This window comes from Manis pentadactyla, chromosome 5 (genome assembly GCF_030020395.1).
Source record: "Manis pentadactyla isolate mManPen7 chromosome 5, mManPen7.hap1, whole genome shotgun sequence".
Lineage (NCBI taxonomy): Eukaryota > Metazoa > Chordata > Mammalia > Pholidota > Manidae > Manis > Manis pentadactyla.
This window is the reverse complement of record NC_080023.1, coordinates 164,673,028-164,694,800: the sequence shown is the minus strand read 5'-3', so window position 1 is coordinate 164,694,800 and position 21,773 is coordinate 164,673,028. Positions and strand designations below refer to the sequence as shown.

Genomic DNA, 21,773 nt, shown 5'->3' with positions numbered 1-21,773 from the left:
ACAACATGCCAGTAAGTTGAGAGATAAGGGGCTGGAGCAAGGAAAATGACTATTCAGAAAGCCAGTGGACTGAGAAGATGGTGGACTAACGTCCTAAAGAACCATCTTAACTCAGGTTGATTTCAAGCTTCTTTTGTGTTCAGGGAAGGGAGAGCTATTTAGGGAGTGGCTGAAGGCTGTGGACATCAGGGCTGAAGGCTGTGGGACATCAGGGCTGAAGGCTGTGGACATCTGGGTACCAGCGAGGGTCCACGGAGAGCTGAGAAACCCTGTCCTTGGTTAGTTGACTCGCACGGACATAGCTCTGGTCATGATGCACCTGTAAGTCTTTGACAGGGCAATCATTATTTTCATACATATTTTCCTATCTCCTAGTAGGAGGCAAGCTTTGGATAAGGGGTCATTTGCAGATATCTCAAACTGCAGGAAAAATTCCTTTTGATGGTTAACAAGTCTACGTGCAAGTTTGCAGGGCTGAGAGGAAGCCCCTTTTTTGTTCTTTTGACCCAAAGGTAAAGCAGCAAAGGAGACAAATACAATATGGAAGCAGAGATGCCAAACTTTATCTACCTTTTACACCATCAAATTGTCCTTTGAGTATAAAGGCAATCTGTAAAAATTCAGTGAAAAGAATACCTGTAAGCTTTTGTTTTTGTAGAATTATTTTTGTTTATTTACTTAACACAATGTTTAGGAACTTGACCAGAGTTACTGATAGCTTCTTTATGTGGTAGAAATTCACTGTCTGATATGGTAACCAGGAGCCACATGTGGCTACTGAGCACATGAACTAGTCTGATTTCAGAGGAACACCAGATTTCAAAGACTTAGTACAAAGAAAAGTAAAATACTGCATTAATGTTTTTATACATGTTAATCATATGTTGTATAATATTTTGGATATATTGAGTTAATAAACTATTATTGAAGCTAGGTTTACCTCTTTACTTTTTAAATGCAGCTACTAAAAAATTTAAAATTCTATTTGTGGCTTGTCTTTTATTTCTGAGGCACAGCACTATGGTAGAATTTGGGGAGAGATTTAGGTTCTTGTGTGCACTGTTCAGTATAGCCTGATCTTTTAAAAATAAGTATGATAATTTATATAAAACAATAAACTCATTATTGCAGAATTAAGTAAATAAACCTATGAACAAAGAGCTGTTTTCTCTCCTGGGATGTTGAGACAACTTGCTGGGAGGCTCTGGATGGGAACCAATAATAACAGAATGGACAATGGCTGTGCTGGGTCTTTAGGGACCATGTTGATCAGCCCACTTGTTTTACAGTAGGGAAACTGAGGCCCAGTGGATCACTTATCAGTGCAAGGTCACAGGGACAAAGGAGATGAGGCTGGAGATGGGCATTCCAGTTACCACAGGAGCACTGACTTAGGGGACTTGCTCAATAGCTCCCAAGATCCCCCTCCAAGGCAGGTGACACTGCCTCCAGGTAAGGAGTCCAGTTCCTCTGGGATCACACCCCTTGCCCAGGGTGCTTCCTCTTTCAGGTAATGAAAAGCAAGAGACTTCCCTCGAGCCAGGGGAATACAGCCCCTTCTCCTTCAGCTGCAGGCAGGAGGTCCTGCCTCCCAGCCCCAGCCCAGAACGTGTGACTACGGGCATCATGAAGTCCAGCTGCCTCCCTGCCATCTGCTTTGCCCTCTGCCTGGTGGGCATGGCCAGCTCTGAAAAGACCTCAGGTGAGCTGAGGGGCTGGGAATGAGGGTCCCTGAGACTCATTTGTTTTAGAGTGAGTCAGACTTGGAGATTGGAAGTTGGATCTGGGTTTAAACTCCAGGCCTCAACTTACAGGTTTTATGATTTGGGGGAAATTACCAAAGCTCCCTGAGCCTCAGTTTCTTCATTTGTGAAGTGGGGACAGTAATACCCTCTCCATATGGTTTTTTAAAATAAGGCAAAGTATGACAGACACCTAGCAGGGTGTTTGGTGTAGAAGAGGTGCTCAGGGAAAAGTACTTGCCAGTTCATAAAAAGGACACACAGGTGGTGACTGTGGCGTTCCTGACCCCCGCAGCCAATCTCAAGCCAGAGGCCACTCAGAGCCCGTCTGGAACCCCCCCCGCCCTGTGCCAGCTTCCCCCAGAGACGGGCATCTGCAAAGCCATCTTCCACCGCTTCTTCTACAACGCTACCTCGGATGAGTGCGAGCAGTTCATCTACGGTGGTTGTCAGGGCAACGCCAACAATTTCGAGACCACAGAGCTCTGTGTGAGGGTCTGCAGGCCCCTGGTGAGTCCCCTGAAAGGAAACAGGGAGAGTAATGGAGGTGATGGGATGCAGGCTGTGAAGGAGTGTTGGTGAGGCTGGTGGTGGTGACTCAGAGGGTACGGGGGGCAGGGAATGACAGGGGCCCCCTGTGTCACCAAGGGGCGGCCATGATGGGGGCGGAGGTGCAGAGGCTGTGGCGGGTGGTGAGCAGTAAAGATCAAGGTAATACTGGTTGTTGTAACAGGGCCTTAAATGTGTAGCGGTGCTGACGGGGGCGGGGGAGGGGGGTAGCCACGTGACCTTCACAGCGGGAGACGCACTGACAGAGACGATGACCACCGTGATGGCAGCAGCGGTCATGGTGGGAGGAGGAGACAGGCCCCTGGTGGATGCTGAAGGGGTTGCGTAAGGAGTCCAGCTTGACGGCTCTGCCTCTAGGTCACTGATACGCCGGCCAAGAAGGGAGCTGACCGTCAACTACACTGAAGAGACCAAGGTCAACGGCAGCTGACGGCGCTGCCTGCACACCCTAGGCCTTGGCCGAAAGCTGCCTCCATGCCTGTGCCCAGGCCCTGTTCTGAGCCCTTCCTGTAACCCCCAAGCGTCTGTCAATAAAGCATGTAAAGTTGTTGTGGCCTGAAGCTGTCCTGCAAGGGTCCAGGGCCTGTCCTCAGAAATTGCTCGCAGCCACCTCGGCCATCAAGGGTGACCAAACCCTGCATGACCCCACCCCTGCCTTCTCCTAGGCTCTCAGTGTCCCCAGGACGCAAGTTCCCCTATCACCAGGGGGTATGTGTGGAAGGCCGTCTGAATGGAGGAGACTTGGAAAGCTTGCATACCCGTCCCCAGTTCCTGGCTTGCTCTGTCCTGCCTGGGGCCCCATCATGAGCTGGGAGCCACTTCCTTCCAGCGGTAGCCATGTTCGACAGGAGTGTGCAGTGGGGTGGGAATGCAGGGAATCTTGGTCAGCCTGGGCAGACTCCCTTCTTCCCCACCCAGAAGGATCCTGGAAAAATGAGGACTTTACGTATTTTTTTGACTGTGGTAAAATATATACAACATAATGCTTACCATTTTAACCATTTCTAAATGTACAATTTAGTGGCATTAAGAATGCTCATGTTGTTATGCTACCATGACCACCTCCATTAACACTAACTCCCCATTCCCCCCTCGGGCCGAGCCACCACCACCTGAATTTCTGTCTCCGAGTCTGACCCCTCCAGGCACCTCATGTAACTGGGATCCTGCAGTATTTATCCCCTTGTGACTGGCTCCTTCACTCAACATAATGTCCTCAGGGTTCATCCATGCTGTAGCCTGTGTCAGAATTTTCTTCCTTTTTAAGACTGAATAAAACTCTGTTGCTATGTAATTTTTTGAATGCCAGATGGGGTGACCACCATGGCCACCTCCCCCGATGAACCTTTCCTCTTGGCCTTCGTTTAGTCCAATCACTTACCTTTGCTGAGGAGGAAACTGCTGCCCCAAATCAAACAGCAACACTAGAAGCCAGAACCCGGGGCTCCCAGCCAGACCCCTGTCCTTGGTGGTGTCCTTGGTGTTCCCTTCAAACCCCCATACCTTTCAGGTGTCCTGACGTCCCCTCCAGCTGGCCAGGAGCCAATCTAGACCATGTGAACTCATCTGAGGAAGAACATGCCGCGCAGCCAGCCCTCCCGAGGCTTGAGGTGGGGACCCAAAGTTGAATGGAATGCAGACTTTGGGCTTTATGCAAGCCTTGGGACTGCATGAACTAGAGAGACATGAATACATAGATTCATATTTGAGAGAAAGGGCATGTTTTGCCTTTATTTCCCCACTCCCTTTCATGTTAACTTCTACCCAGATTGAGCTCTGGAAGACTGAGGATAGCTTTGACTTTCGACTTTGAAATAGTTTTTATGCACTGAAACTTGTACCATTATTAAAATATGACTAATAAAAATATTTGAAGTAAAAAAATACACATATGCACAAACACACACGGTAAGAGTTTAGCCAGTAGCTCAGGTCAATTTAAGAGATGGGACAAGAACTAAGCACCTGCTTGGAGCGAAATTGTAACTAACGGTCTTTTTCTTCTCTCCCAGAAAAATGAATGAGCACTTCTGTGGGTTCACTGCAGCACAGCACTGACTCCCATGTGTTTTCCATGTGTGTTGACTTATCTTTGCCTCTAGGCTGTGAGCCAGGCAGGGACCACGTGGAACACACCTTTTGTAAAGGCCTTACCAAATGGTGGGCGCTCACCAGCTAACACTGAATGAATAATTAGTGAAGCAACCCTTGGATGTGTGGATTAATGGGATCTACCCCACAGCCATGCCAACGACTGGTCAGTCCTGGGGGCTCCACTCCCAAAATTTATCCCAAACCCAGTCAACTTCTCACCACCTCTGCTGCTCCCTCCCCAGTGTCCTCTTCTTGATGAGTCTGTCACCTCCTCACCGACCTCCCAGTGTCCGTTCTTACTCCCTGCAGCCTGCCCTCCACACTGCAGCCCGAGTGATCTTTTATACAGCAGATCGAATCCATTACTATCAAGGTGCTAGTTTTCTTGCTGGGTGCTAGGTTCATGGTGCCTACTGCATTGAACAGCAGGCATACACACGTACTATGTAAAAAGGGCCACGCGTGGACCGAGGAAGAGAGTATCCTCAAGCACGAATTTTTAACCCAATTCTGTGCATCAGGCCAAAGAAAGTACATAAATAAATAAATGGAAGTCAGACCTCATCATTTCTTAGCTTCCCATCACATGTGGAATAAAACCTAGAGCCACTGCCTACAGGGAACCTCATTTTTTTGGTTTTTTTATTGATCCTGTTCTCCAATATAGTGGTTACCCTCAATTTTAGGAGTGTCTGCCCCTACAGGGCCCTCTTGCATCTGGCCCCTGCCAGCTTCTCTGAACTCACCCGTCACCCACAAGGCCTTCAGCTCCAGCTCCAGACTTGTTTTGCAGACTCTGAATATGCTCCTGGGCCAGAGTCTTTGCTCTTCCTGTTCCCTCTGACTTGATTGCTCTTCTCCTGGATCTCATGGGTCCCTGAACATTCATCACCTCCGCAGAGGTTTTATCATCCCTCTCATGTTTACCTTGCTTTCCTTTTCTTCAAGGAACTTAGCACTACTTGGAATTACACTATGCATTTATTAAATATCTCAGCTTTTTCCCTGCTGACAAAATTCCTGGTCCCTGTGGGCTTAATAGATAATAAACCAGAGAAGTAAGACACACAATATGTCAGACAGCAGTAAGAGCTACAGAGGACAACAGGACAGGAAAGGACCCAGCTTGTAACTGGGGAAGTGATTTCCAACAGGGGCGGCCAGGAAGACCTCATCAATACTTGATAGTGGAGGTGGTGAAAAGGAGTTGGATTTATTTTGAAGGTGAAGCAAACGGATGTGTAGATGGTACACACGGGGTGTGAGAAGAATCAAGGATGGCTCCAAGATTTTCCACCTGGTAAACTGGGAAGATGAGAGTTGCCATTATCAGAGATGTGCCAACTGTGGGTGACCATGTTTTGGGGAGCAGGAGGGGACCAACAGGACCTTGGTTTTAGAGATACTACACTTAAGTTACCTTTAGACATCCAACTGGAGGTGGCAGGTAGGCAGCTGGGTAAGTGAATCTGGAATTCAGGGAGGGGGTCCAGACCATGAGTGGGTGTTCTCAGCACAGATTACTTAGGACACGGTGGGGGAGTCATTTCTAGTTACTTGGCTGGGGGCGTAAAAGACAGCCAGACCACGATTCCTTGCTCCTCCGACTTGGCAGACATCTCGCTACATGCAGGTTGCTAAGACGACTTAGCTTCTGGTACCCACCCACCTGTGGCCTCATCTCACTTAGGCCCCCCTCACTTACTGCTTTGGAAGTGAACTCAAGTAAAAGCATCTTGACCGAGTTGCTTTTGCCCGTGGTCGGGACTAGCGGACTCCCTTCCAACACACACACAATCACTTGTATGTTCTGGAAACAAGTTTGGAAAACCCTCAGAGGCAACCTACAGCCCATTCTATACTGGCTGTATGGACATCAGTGTGTCAGATTGCTGCACTCATTCCTGAGGGGTTTCTAGGTGACCCTCGCCCTACCCGTCCACACCCCTGGACCCCAGGTCCGAGGCAGAGGCTCATACCCATTCATACATTTCCCATTTGCTGCTTGAGCAGTTACACGTCCAGCTGGATAAGGTCTAGATGGAAGCCAGTCCGTGTGCCTCCAGGAAGCTCATCACCTGATGGAAGTTCAAGGACAGGAACAGCCAGGGTGGTAAGGAACATGGAAAGGTCAGTCCAGGGAGCTGTGGAAGCAGAGGGGAGGGTTCCTACAGCAGCCTGGCGTGTCAGGGAAGACTTTCTGGAGGACGCAACATCTCGCCTCATTTTATAAGAGCGAACCCAGCAGTTGAGGGGGTATACAGTTGGGTAAACAGGGCATTCTAAGCCAAACCGCTATGATGGGAGAACTGGGAAAGGGAGGGACAGACCACAGGTAACATACAGTTGATGTCAAGTGTGACAGAGGAAGAGAGAGGAGATGGGAGGGTGGCGGGGGGAGGCTCCACCTAAGGGCCTGTTACAGGAACCCAGGGTTATAGAACCGGAAGGCAGGCTTCAATCCGACAGGCCTGCTTCAAAGCCTGTGGGTGATCTAAGGACCACCAACACTAGGTCCTGAGGGGCCTGATAAAAATTTGAAGGCTGGGCTACACCCAGAACAACTGAATCCACAGGGTCTAGACCTCAGGAATCTGCATTACTTTCACAAGAAACTCAACTGATGCCGAGCCCCAACATGGTTAGAAAACCACCACCCAGAGCTCTCCCACCTGTCCAGCTCCATCCTCGGGGACAGGGGGCAGGTTCTCAGGGCTCCTGAAAGGCAGGGGATGATTCATTCTCATGGTCATACAGATGCTTTACAATCACTCCGAGCCAAGCCCAGGGAGTTCTGGGAATGTCAGATAAGGGTGGTGGGGGAGGGGGAAGCAGGAGATCAGAAGGAATTTCTGGCAGGGGTTGGAGGAGGGAGGGGAGTTTTGTTTGTTTGGGGTTTTAGGGGGTGGGGGTGTAGGAACGCAGCGAAAGAGCCCAAGGCCCCAACCCTACCCACATCTCAAAGAGCCAAAAAAGCAGCCACTTTTATTCCACAATCAGTACATTCCATCCACCACATAGTGATGAAAATTCTTCAGCACATTGCTATCTAGGTCAGCACTGACAGAACTCTCTGCTGTGATGGAAACATCTGTCCACACTGTCCAACAGCAGGCACTAACCACATTTGGTCACTGAGCACTTGAAACGTGGCCAGTACAGCTGAGGAAATGAATTTTTAATTTAAATTAACTTAAATTCAAGAGCTACCTTTGGCTCGTGGCTACTGTACCGTGGTGCAGCTCTAGGCGCCCTGGTAGTCCAGGGGTGGTTTGATTCAAAAGTCAGCTCTGTGGAGAGCAAGTGGCAGAAAGAGCCCTTGGGGGTCACCACCACCCTTCTCCAGAGAGAAACAGCAGCTCCAGAGACAAAGAGGGCAAGTCTCAGAGCTGGGGGACGCCACGGGCGCGCCGGATAAGGTTAGCCAGCCGTTTGGCCAGGCCACCAGTCCTGGGCTCCTCGATGTGGAAGGTTCGGGTGAGGAGAGTGTAGAAGGAGCCATAGCACACGGCCACCACCGTGCAGGTGAGGCAGATGACGTTGTAGGGCATGCTGAAGTCCGGCGTCGGCAGGCTCACCAGCAGCGGCTCCGTGTAGAGCCGCACAAAGTGGCTGGAACTGTCAGACACTGGGAACCTGGGGGTCAGGAAGCAGCGGTGAGGCAGGACCCAGCTCCCCACTCTTGGGCTGCACTAGGCCAGGGCTCAGCAGTTAGGGTTTTCAAGGTTTTCTTAGCCTCCAAAACTTTTCAGCAGCCATCTCTTATGAAAGCTCAAAACATAAGCCTGACCAAAGGACAGCTGCCTTGTGCTGAAGGTGAAGGGGCCCTGCCTTCACTTGGCTGCCTCTTCCTTAGCCTTCTGATCTCAGGCTAAAGGCCATCTCCTCAAAGAAGCCTTCCTGGATAACCTGCTAGATTACTCGCCAGCCCCAGCCCGACCCCACTGCTCTCTAGAACAGGCTCTCCCCTCCGGACTATAAGCGCTTGCAGGGCAGGGCAAGCCTGTTCCCCTTTCTGCTGTCCTCCGGGTGCTCTCTCAAGTCGCTGATTCGTAAGTGCTTGATGAATACTTCAGAGAATCGGTGAGTAAATGCAGGTGCTGAGTCCTGCTCTTCCCACCTTCTAGAAGTACTTTAGAATCATTTTATAAAGTCTGTAACAAACAGTATAGACCGCTAGGATTTGTGTTAGGATTGAGCTAAGTCACGTTACTCTAGAAGAGGCGGCCCCCACCCCAGCCTCCCCTGCAGGAACCTCATCCCCACGCTCGTGCACACCCTGGAGCAGCAGCTGAGCTCACTTACAGTGTGCTGAAGAGGGGGCTCTCTTCCCAGTCCACAGGTTTGGCTGCCACCGTGCTGGGCACGAGGGCACTGAGGACAGACGGGCTGCAGGCAAGCAGAGAGGTGTTCTCTGTGACCAGTGTTCTTCACCGGCTCCCCCACCGAGGTAAGTGCTGAGGGGGCGGGGCCCACCTGACATAGAAGCCGTGGTTGGGGTCTGGGGTGTACTCTGTCCACTTGAGCAGCGCCCGCTCAAACTGGATGGAGACCTTGGTGACCGAGCTGGCGGGCAGCTGAATCAGCATCTCCAGGAGGTGGGGTTGCAGCCGGTCCTGGGCAGGCTGGTAGTGGATGTAACCTGGGGACAGGCAAGGCTCACCCATACTGCCTTCCTAGGATCAGTCTCCCTGTACTTCTTATCCTGACCTATGGAGCCCTTGGGCCTGGATCTGGGTGCTCGGGTGGGCCCTGACCGCAGAAGCCAGGCAGGCTCAGGGAAGGGAGCAGGGCCTCAGAAAGGGAAGAGGTGCCCAGGGCAGCCGTCCCGGCACACGTTCAGCCTAATCAATCTTCACATCACTGGAACTGGGACACTGAGCGTGAGGTGTCTCACATGCTACAACAGGAAGCTCACAGAACCACATGAGTTTTCTGGCCAAAAAGAGCAGACCTGAATCTAATCAAGTTTCTAATACACAAGAAATACCGAGGTGGAGGAACGTGTTAGACACGGCCACAAGCACAAATCCAGAAGGTAAAACATTCTACACAGTAAACAAACCAGTTTCTCCAACAAAAAAAAGGGAACTGTTATAAAAGAGACTTAAGAGCACCACACCAAAGTGAGGCATAATAACAGGGAAATAGTGGGTGGGGGAGGGGGCTATAAGGGAACTAGTACGTTCTGCTGTTTTCCTACATACCTAAAACTGCTCTAAAAAATATAAAGCCTATTAATTAAAAGGAAAAACCTGAAAATGTTATCAAGCAAATGCAATGTGAGGACCTTGTTCAGATCCCAATTCAAACAAACCAATTATAAAGAATTATTTTTAAGATTAGTTGGGAAAAACAAAAGTGGTAATGATAGGTTATATAAATATTTAGCCCTTTATCTGTTAGAGATACAACTCAAGTATTGGAAGGTGAATTGATATGTCTAGGATTTAAGATACTCGAGCAGAAAACTAACAAAGCACACACAAAAAAGGAACAGATGAAACAAAAATGATGGGAAGCTGGAGGCCACGGGAGCTGGGTGATGGGCGCATGGGGGTTTAAGACACTACTCCCTTGGGTATGAGTTTGAAATTTTCAAGCGAAAGGGAAAAAAACAAAACAGGAAAACCTACAAAATACATCAGTAGGGTGTTCCCAGTAGAGACCCTGAAGGTGGTCCAAATAGTGGTGCTGGTAATAAGTAAAACCACCACAGGCTTGAAAATACAGGAAACAACAGGTATTTAAAGAAGGTTTTGAGTCTGGCTGTTTGGGACGAGCTCTAACGCCTCCCTAAGAAGTCTTCTTGAGGATTAGTCTTCTGCTACTTCAGAGAAAAACAAGCGCCTCAGTTGTGCTGTCCGGCACCTACCGAAAGCCCTCAGTAGACTAGCTCCTCTTTAGGAAAGTAATAGAAAAGAAAAAGAAAATTAAAAAAACACACCTCTCCACCCATCTCAAGGTAGCAAAACCACCTACTCCAGCTTTGTCATCCTTGTTTCCAATACTGTTTTTCTTGCTACCCCCTTTCTCTACCCATGAATCACCACAGAGCAAAAGCATGTGCCCAGGGCGCCAGCAAGGACAGAGTGAGTGAAGATAAGGAAATTATTGCCCTCATACGGTCCTATGAAGAATCTCCAGTACTACGTGTTTTAAATACTTTGGCTTTATAACTGCCTCCAGATCTGGCACGGTGAGGCTACCCTTTCCATTTTTCAAACTAATCCTGACTATGCCTGTGTATTTCTTCTGAGGTGCTTCAGGAGTCACCCTGGGAAATGCGGGTTTGGGGCACCTGCGGAGAGCGCGAGCCAGCACAGGAGAGGGGCAGGGGGCCTGGTTCAGGACTTGGCTCTCACTTGGTTTGTTCTCCTTGCCCTTGGAGGTGATGGAGAGGGTGTGCACATACAGCCGCAGGTACCAGGGCACGGTGTCCAGCAGCAGCACGGGGAAGGCCCGGAACGGATGCGTGTTGTACAGCAGTGTGCTCAGCTCCCCGTTCTGCAGCCCATAGCCGCTCACGTATCGCTGGGCATGCAGGAAGGGCACCAGGGGAGCCTCTGCATACAGAAGAGTCAACAGTTAATAGGTCCTACAGGAAAGGGTCCCTCCCTGGGCCACATTCAGAGTGTCAAAGCCAGGAAGTGGACAGGGAAGAGCTTTGCCATCAGAACTGGGAAACCCGCATCCTGGAATCATCCCTGTCTTCCCCAGCCCACAGCACAGTAACAGAATTACTATTATTTACTAAGAACAAAGTACTTCTATGTGCCAAGATGTGTGCCCCTTCCAACCCATACCAGGTGCTTCCACAATACTCTGCGCTTTTCCTTGGTAGCACTGAACACAACCCAACTGACCGTTTGATGACCGACTGCCTCAACTAGGAGACATGGTTTCTCAAACGCAGGGTATCTTGTGTCTTCAAAAAGTATATGATGACTAAATAAACGCATGAACCAACTGTTTTATGTTAACTACCTTATCCAATCCATTAGTTATTACCGCCCCCATTTTCCAGATGAGGCAGTAGTTAAGAACCTGCCCAAGGTCACAGAGCTTAGAAGAGACAGTGCTAAAACCAGGACATCTGACTCCAGAGACCTGGGTCCACACAAAAGCCTATTATCTCGTGGTGAAGAGGCAGGACTATGTATCTTCCCCAAGAGATGAAATCTCTGTCACCTATGTGGCCATGGTGGCCTGTCTCCCACCCACCATTCTCTGAGGGCCTCTTCCACTTGAACTGGAGGTTGAGGTTACGGGAGTTGTTGATCACAGCTGGGTCAAGCAGGTTGTAGACAGCATAGGTCCTCTGGGTGCCCAGGATGGCATCCTGGTATCTGGCTGGAGGTTGCGGGTTCACCTCCAATGTCTCATTGTCCTGGGGACAGCCGGGTAGAGCAGAGAAGTGAGTAGAGGGGCAGGCTGGCTCGGGGTTCAATGTGTGTGGCCGGAGACCTGGGTACCTGGTTGTAGTTGGTGGTGTCCACATAGACGCGGCTCTCTGAAGCCAGGGGGCAGGGCTCTGTGAGGGTTCGGGAGAACATCCGGAAGAGGGACCAGTCTGGGGAGCAGAGGGCAGAGCTGAGCAGGGGGGTGGCTAGGCCTGGTCCGCACAGGTAGGGCAGGGTTGGAGATGGGTGGGCAGAGATGAGTTGCCAAGCAGCTTACCTTTCTTCCCCTGTCCTGTGACGAAGGCGTCAAACACAACAGAAAGGGTCTGCCTCAGCTCCCAGGAGATGCTGGTACAGCGAGCATTCTGCCACAAGGGGCAGACGCAGCAGTGAGGAGCGCTCCCCACCCGCACAGCCTCAGGGACTCCTACCCGCGCTGATCCCTTGTCTGTTAGGTACCTTCCCATCCATCACTTTGCTCCCATTCACTGCCGAGCTCTCAACCCTGTGCCAGCAGCTTTATGTGCATCAGTTGGATGAGCCACTGCCAGCAACTGTGGTAACTGATACTATTATTCTCATGTGACAGACGAGGAAACCAGGCTCAGGGAAATGAAATGATTCACTCAAGGTCATGCCAGGTGCTGAGGGACTGAGCTAGAAGCTGGACCCACACGGCTCTTGCTTTTAACCACTATGTCCGTGATGGAGATTTACTGAACACTTGCCAGGCAACCACTTAGTTTCCTTGGGGTGTGGCCAATGCCCCAAATAATCATGATCACATTTACCACTTACACTGGCTCAGCCCGCGACAGACACTGGGCTACGTGCCGTACCTACACCCTCTCTGAGCCCTGGATGGCACCCAGCCCCCCTCGCCATGACTTACCCTGCAAACAGGCCGGATATGCACTGCCTGGGAGTGGTAGCTAGTGTGGAACAAGCGGTCAGCCTTCAGCAGCATAGACAGGCCTGCCTGGAGGAGGCGCAAAGAAATAAAGGTCAGCGCCCTGCACGGTGGGGCACCTGGGTGTGGGCCAGAGGTTATCTGTAAGCGCCCCCTGGCTGTCAGGCAGTGAAGGGGCACCTGCCAACTCCACGCACTCTCTGAGCTCCCACGCACATTCAGACCACTCCGGGCTCACCTTGGAACTACAGGGCAGGAGTTTCTTCCATGGGGTAAGGTTCTCAGTGCAGACTACCTCTCGTGGCAGCATGGCATAGCGCAGGAAATAGTGATCGGTGCCTGAGGGATCGGGAGGCACGAGTCTGTCTGGGGCGGACCTTGGGCCCCACTCTTCAGGACCCACACGCTAAAGATGAGGGTGGGCTCCTGTTGCTTGCTATTTATCTCTCTGGCACCACCACCCTAAAAGTCCCAGCTGGGACTGCACCCCTCCTCGCCCTGGGAGAAGGCAATGCAGAGACAGCACGGTCTCGGGAAGCCTTCTGCAGGGGCCTGCACACCCAGGGGATTTATGATCTGGCCCAGCGAGGAAGGGGGAAACTGCGGGGACAGAAGGAAAAGTTCTGGACAAGAGGAAAGAGGCAGAAGAAAGGGGCTGCAGGGGCTATCTCACCATTGGCCAGCCCCAGCGGTTTGAAGGAGGCCGTGGGAGTGACCGTGTTGGTGGAGTCGATGAAGTTGAGAGAGGCGCAGAAGATCCCTGACAGGACGTTACTGAGCTCCTTCCAAGACTTATCCACACTGGATGGAGACACAAACCCACTCACTGTGCCCAGGCTGCCTCTGCTGCCTCCCTCAAAGCCCGCAGCTGGCCACCAAGCCATTAGACTAGCTAGCTGATGGAGGTGGACACCGCCGTCCCCGCTAAGCCTACTTCCTGGTTCTCACCCTCCTCAGACATCCCTGCACCCCACCAGGGCTGTGCTCAGGTGACTGCTCCTTCCGCCTGGGAACGCCCTACTCACCCATCTCTGCCCACCTTCAAGGAGGCTCCCCTTCTTCCGGAAGCCTTTCCTGTCCTCAACCACAGCCTCCTCCTGTGCTGCCATGGTTCTGACCTTCTGCGCCTCTCACTAGGTCCCTCCGGGGACGTGGCTAGGTGGCAGCAGCATCTTGTCCTAAGCATCTTTTCTCCTCAACTAGGCTGTGTGCAACCTGAGGTCAGGGAGCAAGCTGGGTCACCCAGGACGTCCCACACCACCATGTAACGTGCCCCACACCTGAGATGCTGAGATCAGCTCACTGAGGTACCCCGAGGTGTGCTCAGCTGGGCAGAACTGCACACTTCCCTGTGAATACCTTTGGCATGAAAAGGAGTCCTGGTTCTACCCTGAGGGTGGGAAGTCTCACACCTATAACGGCTCACTGAACAAGGGCAAACAACCATTCTAGGACCCCACAAAAACATCAAGTAACACAAGGTGTTGTTTTTTTGGAGAAATGCCAAAACAGATTTGCTCTCTACATTAGTAATAGAAAGCATAAAATTGGAATTCTAAACATCAGCTCCAACAATTACAGGCAATTATGAGCTGAGGGGAGACAGTGGAGGCCGAGCAGATGGGAAAAAAGGCAAGGGAGCGAGAGCTCAGGCAAGAGAGAGAGAAAGCCTTGGAGAATTTGCAGGTCTCTGTTTGCTCTTCATTTGATATCCTGGTGCTGCCCTGGGTGTTTTTTTGGATAATCCTCTATTCAGAGCTTTACAGCTGCATCAATCCTGCAGCCTCAAATAAAGATCACAAACTTGAAGCCTGAAAGCTCTATTCAAACCATAACCATGTTTTATTTGGTGTGCACAACACTGAACACTGGCTCACAGCATTTCTTAAATTTTTGTATTTGATAACTTTTAATGCTGCTGTTTAAATTGACCAATTCTCACCACCACCACCCCACCTCCCCAGGTTTCTGGTTATCTCCTGAAGACTGAGAGTATCTGACAACAGCAGACCTCTACTCCATGTGACCAGAATCAATAGGGGCTGTGTGGCAGCTGTCTAGCCTGCCACGGTCCCCACCACTCCCTATTAACCCCTACATTAAAAAAAAAAAATCAAACTTGTGCTATTGATTTCTCTTAGTGGCATTAAGAGGAAATTGTGGTACAATAGCAGCACCTAGACCTGTCCCTCTCCCAAACAACAGCAATCCCTCTAATACAGAGAGCTGGCATTTTGTAGACCAATTCTGGCCCACACAGATGTTTTGTTTGCCTTCATAGTATTTATAATAATTATTATTATTAGTGAATGATTGTCTTTTAAAAGTTTATCCAGTTTGCCACAGTTTTCTACTGTCTCACATCCAAGTAAGCTTCAATTATGTGTTAGCTGCCTCTGTAGAGAAATGCATGTGCTACCTCAGGTCTGGAAGCATTAGGGGAAGTAAAAAATGCCAAAGTAAAGAATGTCACTCAGTAATAATATCATTTCTTACTTCCAACCTTACCCCCATGGAATTGCTGCCTACTGGAGCTGCTCCTCCCAAGGGCAGTGGCAGGCTGCCAGCACCTGCCTCTGTCACAGTCTTTCATGGCCTGCAACAGGCCTCACTATGGGCACTCACTCAGTGACGGTGTCTTGGAACCAGGCCCAGAGCTCTGCACCTGAGGGGGCCTGCAGGAAGGGTGACCCCCAGTATCGAGTCCTCCAGAAACCCTGTGTGAACGACAGGTGCAGCTCCCGTAGAGAATACTTTGAGATCAACTGGCCCAGGGCTTTGGGGAATAGCCTATAATGAGACACTGGAGAAAGAGGTGCAGGTGAGTGACGGTCGTGGATGAACGGTTCTCAGCCACATCAGAGAGGCAACAGACCCCAGGCTGTGGGGCCAGATCTGAATTCCAGACCAGACTGTCATTTACTAGAGATGTGGTCTTGAACAAGTGCCTTTACCTCTTACATCTCCCATTTCTTCCTTGTAACTTTCACAAAACTAACCTCTGTACCTAGCACCCAGGATAAATGGTAACCACTCCAAAAAAGCATTATCATTATCAGTGTTGGGATAGACCTTTGGGGCTGTAACTGAAGATTCAGAGTGGCAGCCTGGAGCTACAGAGAGAACGCTGGACTAGGGGTCAGCTGAAGTCTCTGCCCCGTCCGGGCCTCAGTTTCACCGCTGCGTCGGGCCCCACGCGCAGGAGCCAGGGCCCCACCCCACGCCCCGCCTGTGCACAGCCATCTTCCTGCAATCGGTCCCGCCCACTCACCTCCTTCCCGCTGCAGCTCCGAGTCCCAGCGCGTGCGGAACTGGAACGTGGCGGCCACGTCCCCAGACGGCAGCGGGGTGATGACGAGCTCCTCCCGCAGGCTGTCGCGTGGGGTCTCTGCATGGTCCCCGCCGCCCAGCCCCGAGAGCAGCAGGACGAGCACGACGCGGACTGCGGGATGCACGACCGCCGCCATGCCTGCGGCTGCTCCGGCTCCCCAGCGGCGCCCGCCCCCACGAAAAGCCGGCCTCCAATGGGAAGAGCGCACGAGAAACGACTTCCGTTGCCATGCCGGAAACCTGGGTGCGGGCGGCAGACGGCAGGGCCAGGTCTTACAGGGCTGGAGGGTCTCAGGGAGCATGAAAGGGCAACGGGGGCACCAAGGGCGGTAGGCACATGCGGTGACCGGGGACCGGATTGAGGAACCCCACCACCACCAAGTTGGGGTATTCCCATCCACGAGAAAGGCTTAATAATACCGAGCGGCCACTGCCATCGTGCCAATGAGATGTTGAGGACACTGAAAAAGGTTAATTCCTTATGCCAGGTCGCACCGGGGGGTTTGTTCCTCCCTCAGCATCTACTTTCGCCATTTGCTCGGTCCTAAGTCTTAGCCAGCAGCCGTGGTGCAGAACTTTGCTGCAAAGCCCCCAAGATAACTGGCCCTTTTACTGTGAAAGATTTCAAACATATCATTAACTTGAAAGAATGAATACCTGTTATAATGAACACCTACCTATTCCCCATCACGCAGGTTCCACCATTTACATGTTACTGTACTTGCTATAGCTCACATGGGTCTATAAATCCCTCAGTTTCATCTTATATTCTGACACATTTCAAAATAAATTGCAGTTGTAACTACAGTTCCCCCTAAATATTTCAGCGGGCATATCATTAACTAGAGTTCAATGTTTGTTTACGTTTTTCTTTTGGTGTAAAATGTACATAAAATGGAGTGCACCTCAGTAGTCTGACAAAAGCATACACCCATTTGACCCAAACTCTACCAAGATTCCTAAAATCCCAGGAAGTTGGCTAATGCCCCTTGCCAGTCAATCCTTGCCCACTCCCACCTTCCAGAGACAACCACTGTTCTGATTTTCTCCACAAAATGTTTGATCTGTTCTAGAGCTTTATATAAATGAGATCATCATATAGTTTGTATACTTTTTGTGTAAGGTTTCTTTCACCAAAGAATGTTTTTGAGAATCATCCATGTTCTTGTATTAGCAGTTTTGTATGAATATACCATAACTTATCCATTCTTCTGTTGGTGGACACCTGAGCTCTTTCAAGTTTTTAGTTATTATGAACTAGGCTGTACTACAAGTTACTTTCTAGACATATGTTTATCATTTCTCTTGGGTAAATATTTAGGAGTGGTCAAAGAGTAGGTGTATGAAATTTTATAAGAAATTGCCAGACTTTTCTCCAAAATGTACCATTTTATACTTGCATCAGCAATGTATGAGAGTTCCTCCACATCCTGGTCAACATTTGTTTCTCATACTTTGGCCTTTTTAGCTTCAACCTTGTGGGTGTGTATGTAGTGATACATTGTGGTTTTAATTTGCATTTCCTTGATACCTAATGATGTTGAGTATCTTTCCATATGCTTATTGGCCGTTTCTTTTCTGAAGAGTCTGCTAAAACCTTTTTGCACCCACCCCACCCCTGCTTTTTTTTTACTGGTTTGTTTGCCTTTTTATTTTGAGTTGTAGGAGTTCCGATTTAAATTCCTGCTATGGTTTTCTAGGTGCCCTATGGTGAACACATTCATGAAGGATTTTGCACAGTCTCTTGGTAAAACTCATACCATACATCTACAAAGAGCCAAATTTGGTATCAAGCAGGTCTGCCAAGATAAATCCCAATGGAACCACGAAGTTAAGTGTCAAAACGATGTCTTTATCTCATTATGTTCTCATTCTACTTACATCCAGTGTTCTTGTCCCACTGGACAAGAGTTTAGATGCCAGACAGAATGGGTTCAAATCCCCACACCAGCATTTAATCCAGATGAACATGAATAACCTGAGTGTTACTTTTCCTCCTCTGTAAAATGAATAAAATTACTTTCAGGGTTGTTGTGAGGACTAGAAATTGGACCTGGAATAGTAGTAAGTGGTTAATAACATTTACTATCACTTATTCAAACAACTCTTCAAGGTGAGTACTATTATCTCCATATTACAGATGAGAAAACTGAGGTACAGAAACTGAGCTAATTGCCCAAGATCACAGTAAGTGATGGAACCAGGACTAGAGTCTATGCTATCAACCTCAAATATTTAAAAAAGAAAGTAACTCCCATCATTATGATTATGATTACTGTGTACTTTCATGCTGTTTCCTTTTGAAGTTGCCTGTCTCTACCACTCAAGACCTAGCCACCTCCAGAGACTTACCTTCTCCCCTCTAGTGTGTGACAGTCCTCTGTGAACTTAGCTACAGCTTACATTGTATTTCCATTATTTGTGACCATGTCTGCTCCTGAAAGAGCTCTCAGTCACCTTAGTATCTTTGTTGCCTAAGCAAGGGGGCTAGCACATAGTAGGTGCTCCGTAATGTTTGAATGAACAAACAAGACAACATCATAGTGCCATTCCCTGCTACCCCCACATGGCCACACTGTTCACAGTGTCAAGCACTGTGTCCTCCTGGGAAGGCTGCAGAGTGAGCCATCCAGGGAATCTTCCTCTGGAATTGTGGTTCCCTCCTGTTTCCTCCACAGCATAGGATTCTGCAGGATAAGACTGTGTTCCTTCCTCCCCAGAGTTTATGACAAGTCTGTGCAACAGACAGAAGCAGCTACACTGTGGCTTTGAGACTGAAAGCTGGGCTGCTTGCCCTGGAGTTGGTTCCAGATCATTGTAGGGCACTGCTCCCAACTCCAAGGGCACTGCGTGGCCTCCAACAACGGTCAGCTGGAGATGTTGGTGCTGGAAGGCCAGCCAAGCCTCTGTGGTTTGGCAGAAGAGGTCACTGTCTAACCAGGAAGTGGTGCTGGGGGCTCGGCTGACCCTGCATTGTTCCGGGCAGGGCTGGGACTCACAGCAGCTGAACTGAAGGCTCCCCATAGGTTCATAAACAATTCTGCCTCTCCAGAGGGTTATAGTTTCCTCTCCTCAGGCAAGCTCCTTGCTCCAATCCCCATAGATCTCAGCATCGCGTGCCTGGGGTACTAAGAGATTTGTTGACATGTTGACAGCAGCCAAGCTAGTCTATCTCCTCATCATTCACCTTGGAGGGAAGTGGGGTGATACTGGGAGCTGAGAAGCCCTACAGAGCAGAGCTGTGGACTTCATAGGCTGCAGCCCAGAAGGCTCAGGAGGTGAGCCTCGCCGCTCCAAGGAAAGGGAGAAGGCACAAGAGGACAGAGCCCATGTCTTCTGTGTGCAGCGAAGTCATAAACAACCCAGAAAAACTGCAAGTATTATGTGGACGTGGCCCTGGCCCAGCTTAGTGGATGATCTCAACTTGGACACAGAGGCTTTTAGACAAAAGGAGCACAAAACTCCCTCAAGTTTCTCACTAGCACTTGGAAAAGCACCAAAAACTGTCCATTTATGATGGCCTCCTGCAGGGTGAAAGCGGGATGGCACTGTGGGAATGCTGCAGGCCTGTCACTCAGCCCAGGGGGCACAAAGAGCTTTGGGATTTAGACTGAAAGTCATTGATCCCATGCGTGGTATTTGACGCATGAAAAGGCAGGATGATTTGGTTTTTCTAATGTGAGAAACTACTTGACATTCCTCAGAGCTGGTCCTATAACCCTCCTTTCATTCCACACTCTCCCCGAGTAAGCTCATTCACAGCCATGGCTTCATTTACCACCTAAACAATGATAACTTATCTGTTTTTCCAGACCAATTCTCTCATTTAAAGCCCACACTCATGGATCCAAATGTTGGGACACGCCTACCCAACATGTTCCCTTGATGTCTCCAAAGCACCTCAAACTCAACACATCCAAACCCAAATTTATGGCCTTCTTCCCAAACCTCATTCTGAAACCCCCCAGTCTGGGTGAGGAACCCTCTGAGTCATCCTGTTGCACAAGGCAGAAACAGTGGTGGCACCCCTGGCCCCTTCCTCTCACACCCACCTATCAAACCTTGGAATTTCCCTCCTAAATCTCTCTTCATTACTCCCACTTTTCTACATTCCCATCTCCACCCTTGCCTACTACTACTCCTCTCGATGCTCAAGTTGTCTGCTTTCTATGCTCCTGCTCTGGTCCCCACTAATCAGTCCACAAGGAACCCTTCCAGCCATTCTTCCCCTGGTTTACTCCTTCTCATCCTTCCCATCTCAAGGCAGATGCCACTCCCTCAAGAGAAACGCCTCATGAAATCTCTGCACAGGCTCTTAACTCATTCCTAGCACTAGTCACAGTTGCAATTTTACACTTGGGCCACCACTAGACTCTAAATTCTAACTGCAGGATGTGTCTTTTTCTTTTTTGCCACTACTACATTTCCAAGGCCATGCTCAGGGTCTCAACCTTGCTCAGCACTGACATTTAATATTCATCGAATGACTGTCATTTGTTTGTTCATAGCCTCCTTCAACCCAGTTAAGCTTATCACCACCACTATCTGGGCTGCTGTTCTCTCTTGCATGGATTATTGTGTCATGTCTGTCTTGAGTCTGTCCTCCTCCAGTATAGTCTCTATACTGCTGCCAGAATTATTTTAACAAGCAAATTCAACCATTTGTAATCCTTCATTATTACTAATAAAGTTCAAATTCATTAATGTGATCTCTCTCTAACATGTAAATTGCTAGTTACTTATTCAACTACTGTCCTCTTATTCCTTAGAAACAGAACCCTGATGTTACCAAGGCAGCAGCGTGCCCTACGGAAGGACTACCCCAGCCTCCCCAGTAGCCAGGGTGCTGCTCTCAGTTTAAAAGATAGTACAGAAATCAGATGCATTGGTAATTCAGTGACTTGAAAGGGATATTGTCGTTCCAAAGGCCAGAATTTCCTTTCTTCTAGATAATGCGGGGTCCCTGTATCTATAAAACACCTGTAAAGGAAAAATTTCTCATGTTAGCAGGTTCTGGCCAATGAGATGAAAGTGGACGCTCTTTGTTAGAACTTCCAAATAGGCTTCTTGAAGTGGGAAGAGACATCTGGCTGTGCTTCGCCCACCCCCCTTTCTCCTCCTGCTGTCTCCAGGGACGCGACGACTGGGGCTTCAGCAGCCATCTGAGACGTGAGATTACCCATGAGGATTTGAGCCATGTGCTTGGGATGGTGCCGCAAAAAGAGCCAAAAAGGACCCTGTGCCCAACAACCACAGAGTGGCCAGATAGCCCTGTACTTGGGAGTTCTTTCATATGCTGAAATAAATTTGTATCTTAAGTCACTGATATTTTACTAGTAGTCAAATTGAAACTTGACGCATGGTTCAAAGCACTTCATGACTTGACCTTTGCCACTCTTACCTCTCCCTTCATCTCCTCCTCAAATTCAACAATTCAGCCAAGCTGAATGTTTCTCAGGGGCATTTCTCTCCATTCAAAATCTTCCGAGGCTGCTCTTTGGCCTGAATTATAGCCCTCACCGGGGTAATTCCTACTCATCCTTTGGAGCTCAGCTTAAAAATCAGCTCTTCAATGACTACAGAAGCTAGGTGACATACCGGTTTTCAGATGCCAGTAGTTCTGCATCATGCTACTTACTATCCCTGTGAATCACGATATTTACTTGGTTTTCTACTTCAGAGACAGTAAACTTCACGAAGGCAGGGATGCAGCCTGTCTTGTTC

The 21,773-nt window shown here is 49.4% G+C and overlaps 2 protein-coding genes across 2 annotated transcripts; one reads left to right on the top strand and one right to left on the bottom strand.

Annotated features, from left to right (window-relative positions):
- Window positions 1–1,136: 1,136 nt before the first annotated feature.
- Window positions 1,137–2,854, top strand: LOC118920774 (colostrum trypsin inhibitor-like). Its single transcript, XM_036902155.2, has 4 exons — window positions 1,137–1,452; window positions 1,569–1,702; window positions 2,038–2,252; window positions 2,670–2,854. The coding sequence occupies exons 2-4, from the start codon at window positions 1,627–1,629 to the stop codon at window positions 2,715–2,717; spliced, it is 339 nt and encodes a 112-aa protein (XP_036758050.2). The 5' UTR covers window positions 1,137–1,452; window positions 1,569–1,626; the 3' UTR covers window positions 2,718–2,854.
- Window positions 2,855–7,365: 4,511 nt separating this feature from the next.
- On the bottom strand, window positions 7,366–16,222 carry PIGT (phosphatidylinositol glycan anchor biosynthesis class T). Its single transcript, XM_036902157.2, has 12 exons — window positions 15,991–16,222; window positions 15,345–15,522; window positions 13,393–13,520; window positions 12,958–13,058; window positions 12,702–12,788; window positions 12,087–12,174; window positions 11,882–11,979; window positions 11,631–11,796; window positions 10,772–10,972; window positions 8,883–9,048; window positions 8,712–8,795; window positions 7,366–8,042 (listed from the first exon to the last, which is right to left on the bottom strand). The coding sequence occupies exons 1-12, from the start codon at window positions 16,184–16,186 to the stop codon at window positions 7,790–7,792; spliced, it is 1,746 nt and encodes a 581-aa protein (XP_036758052.2). The 5' UTR covers window positions 16,187–16,222; the 3' UTR covers window positions 7,366–7,789.
- Window positions 16,223–21,773: the final 5,551 nt, after the last annotated feature.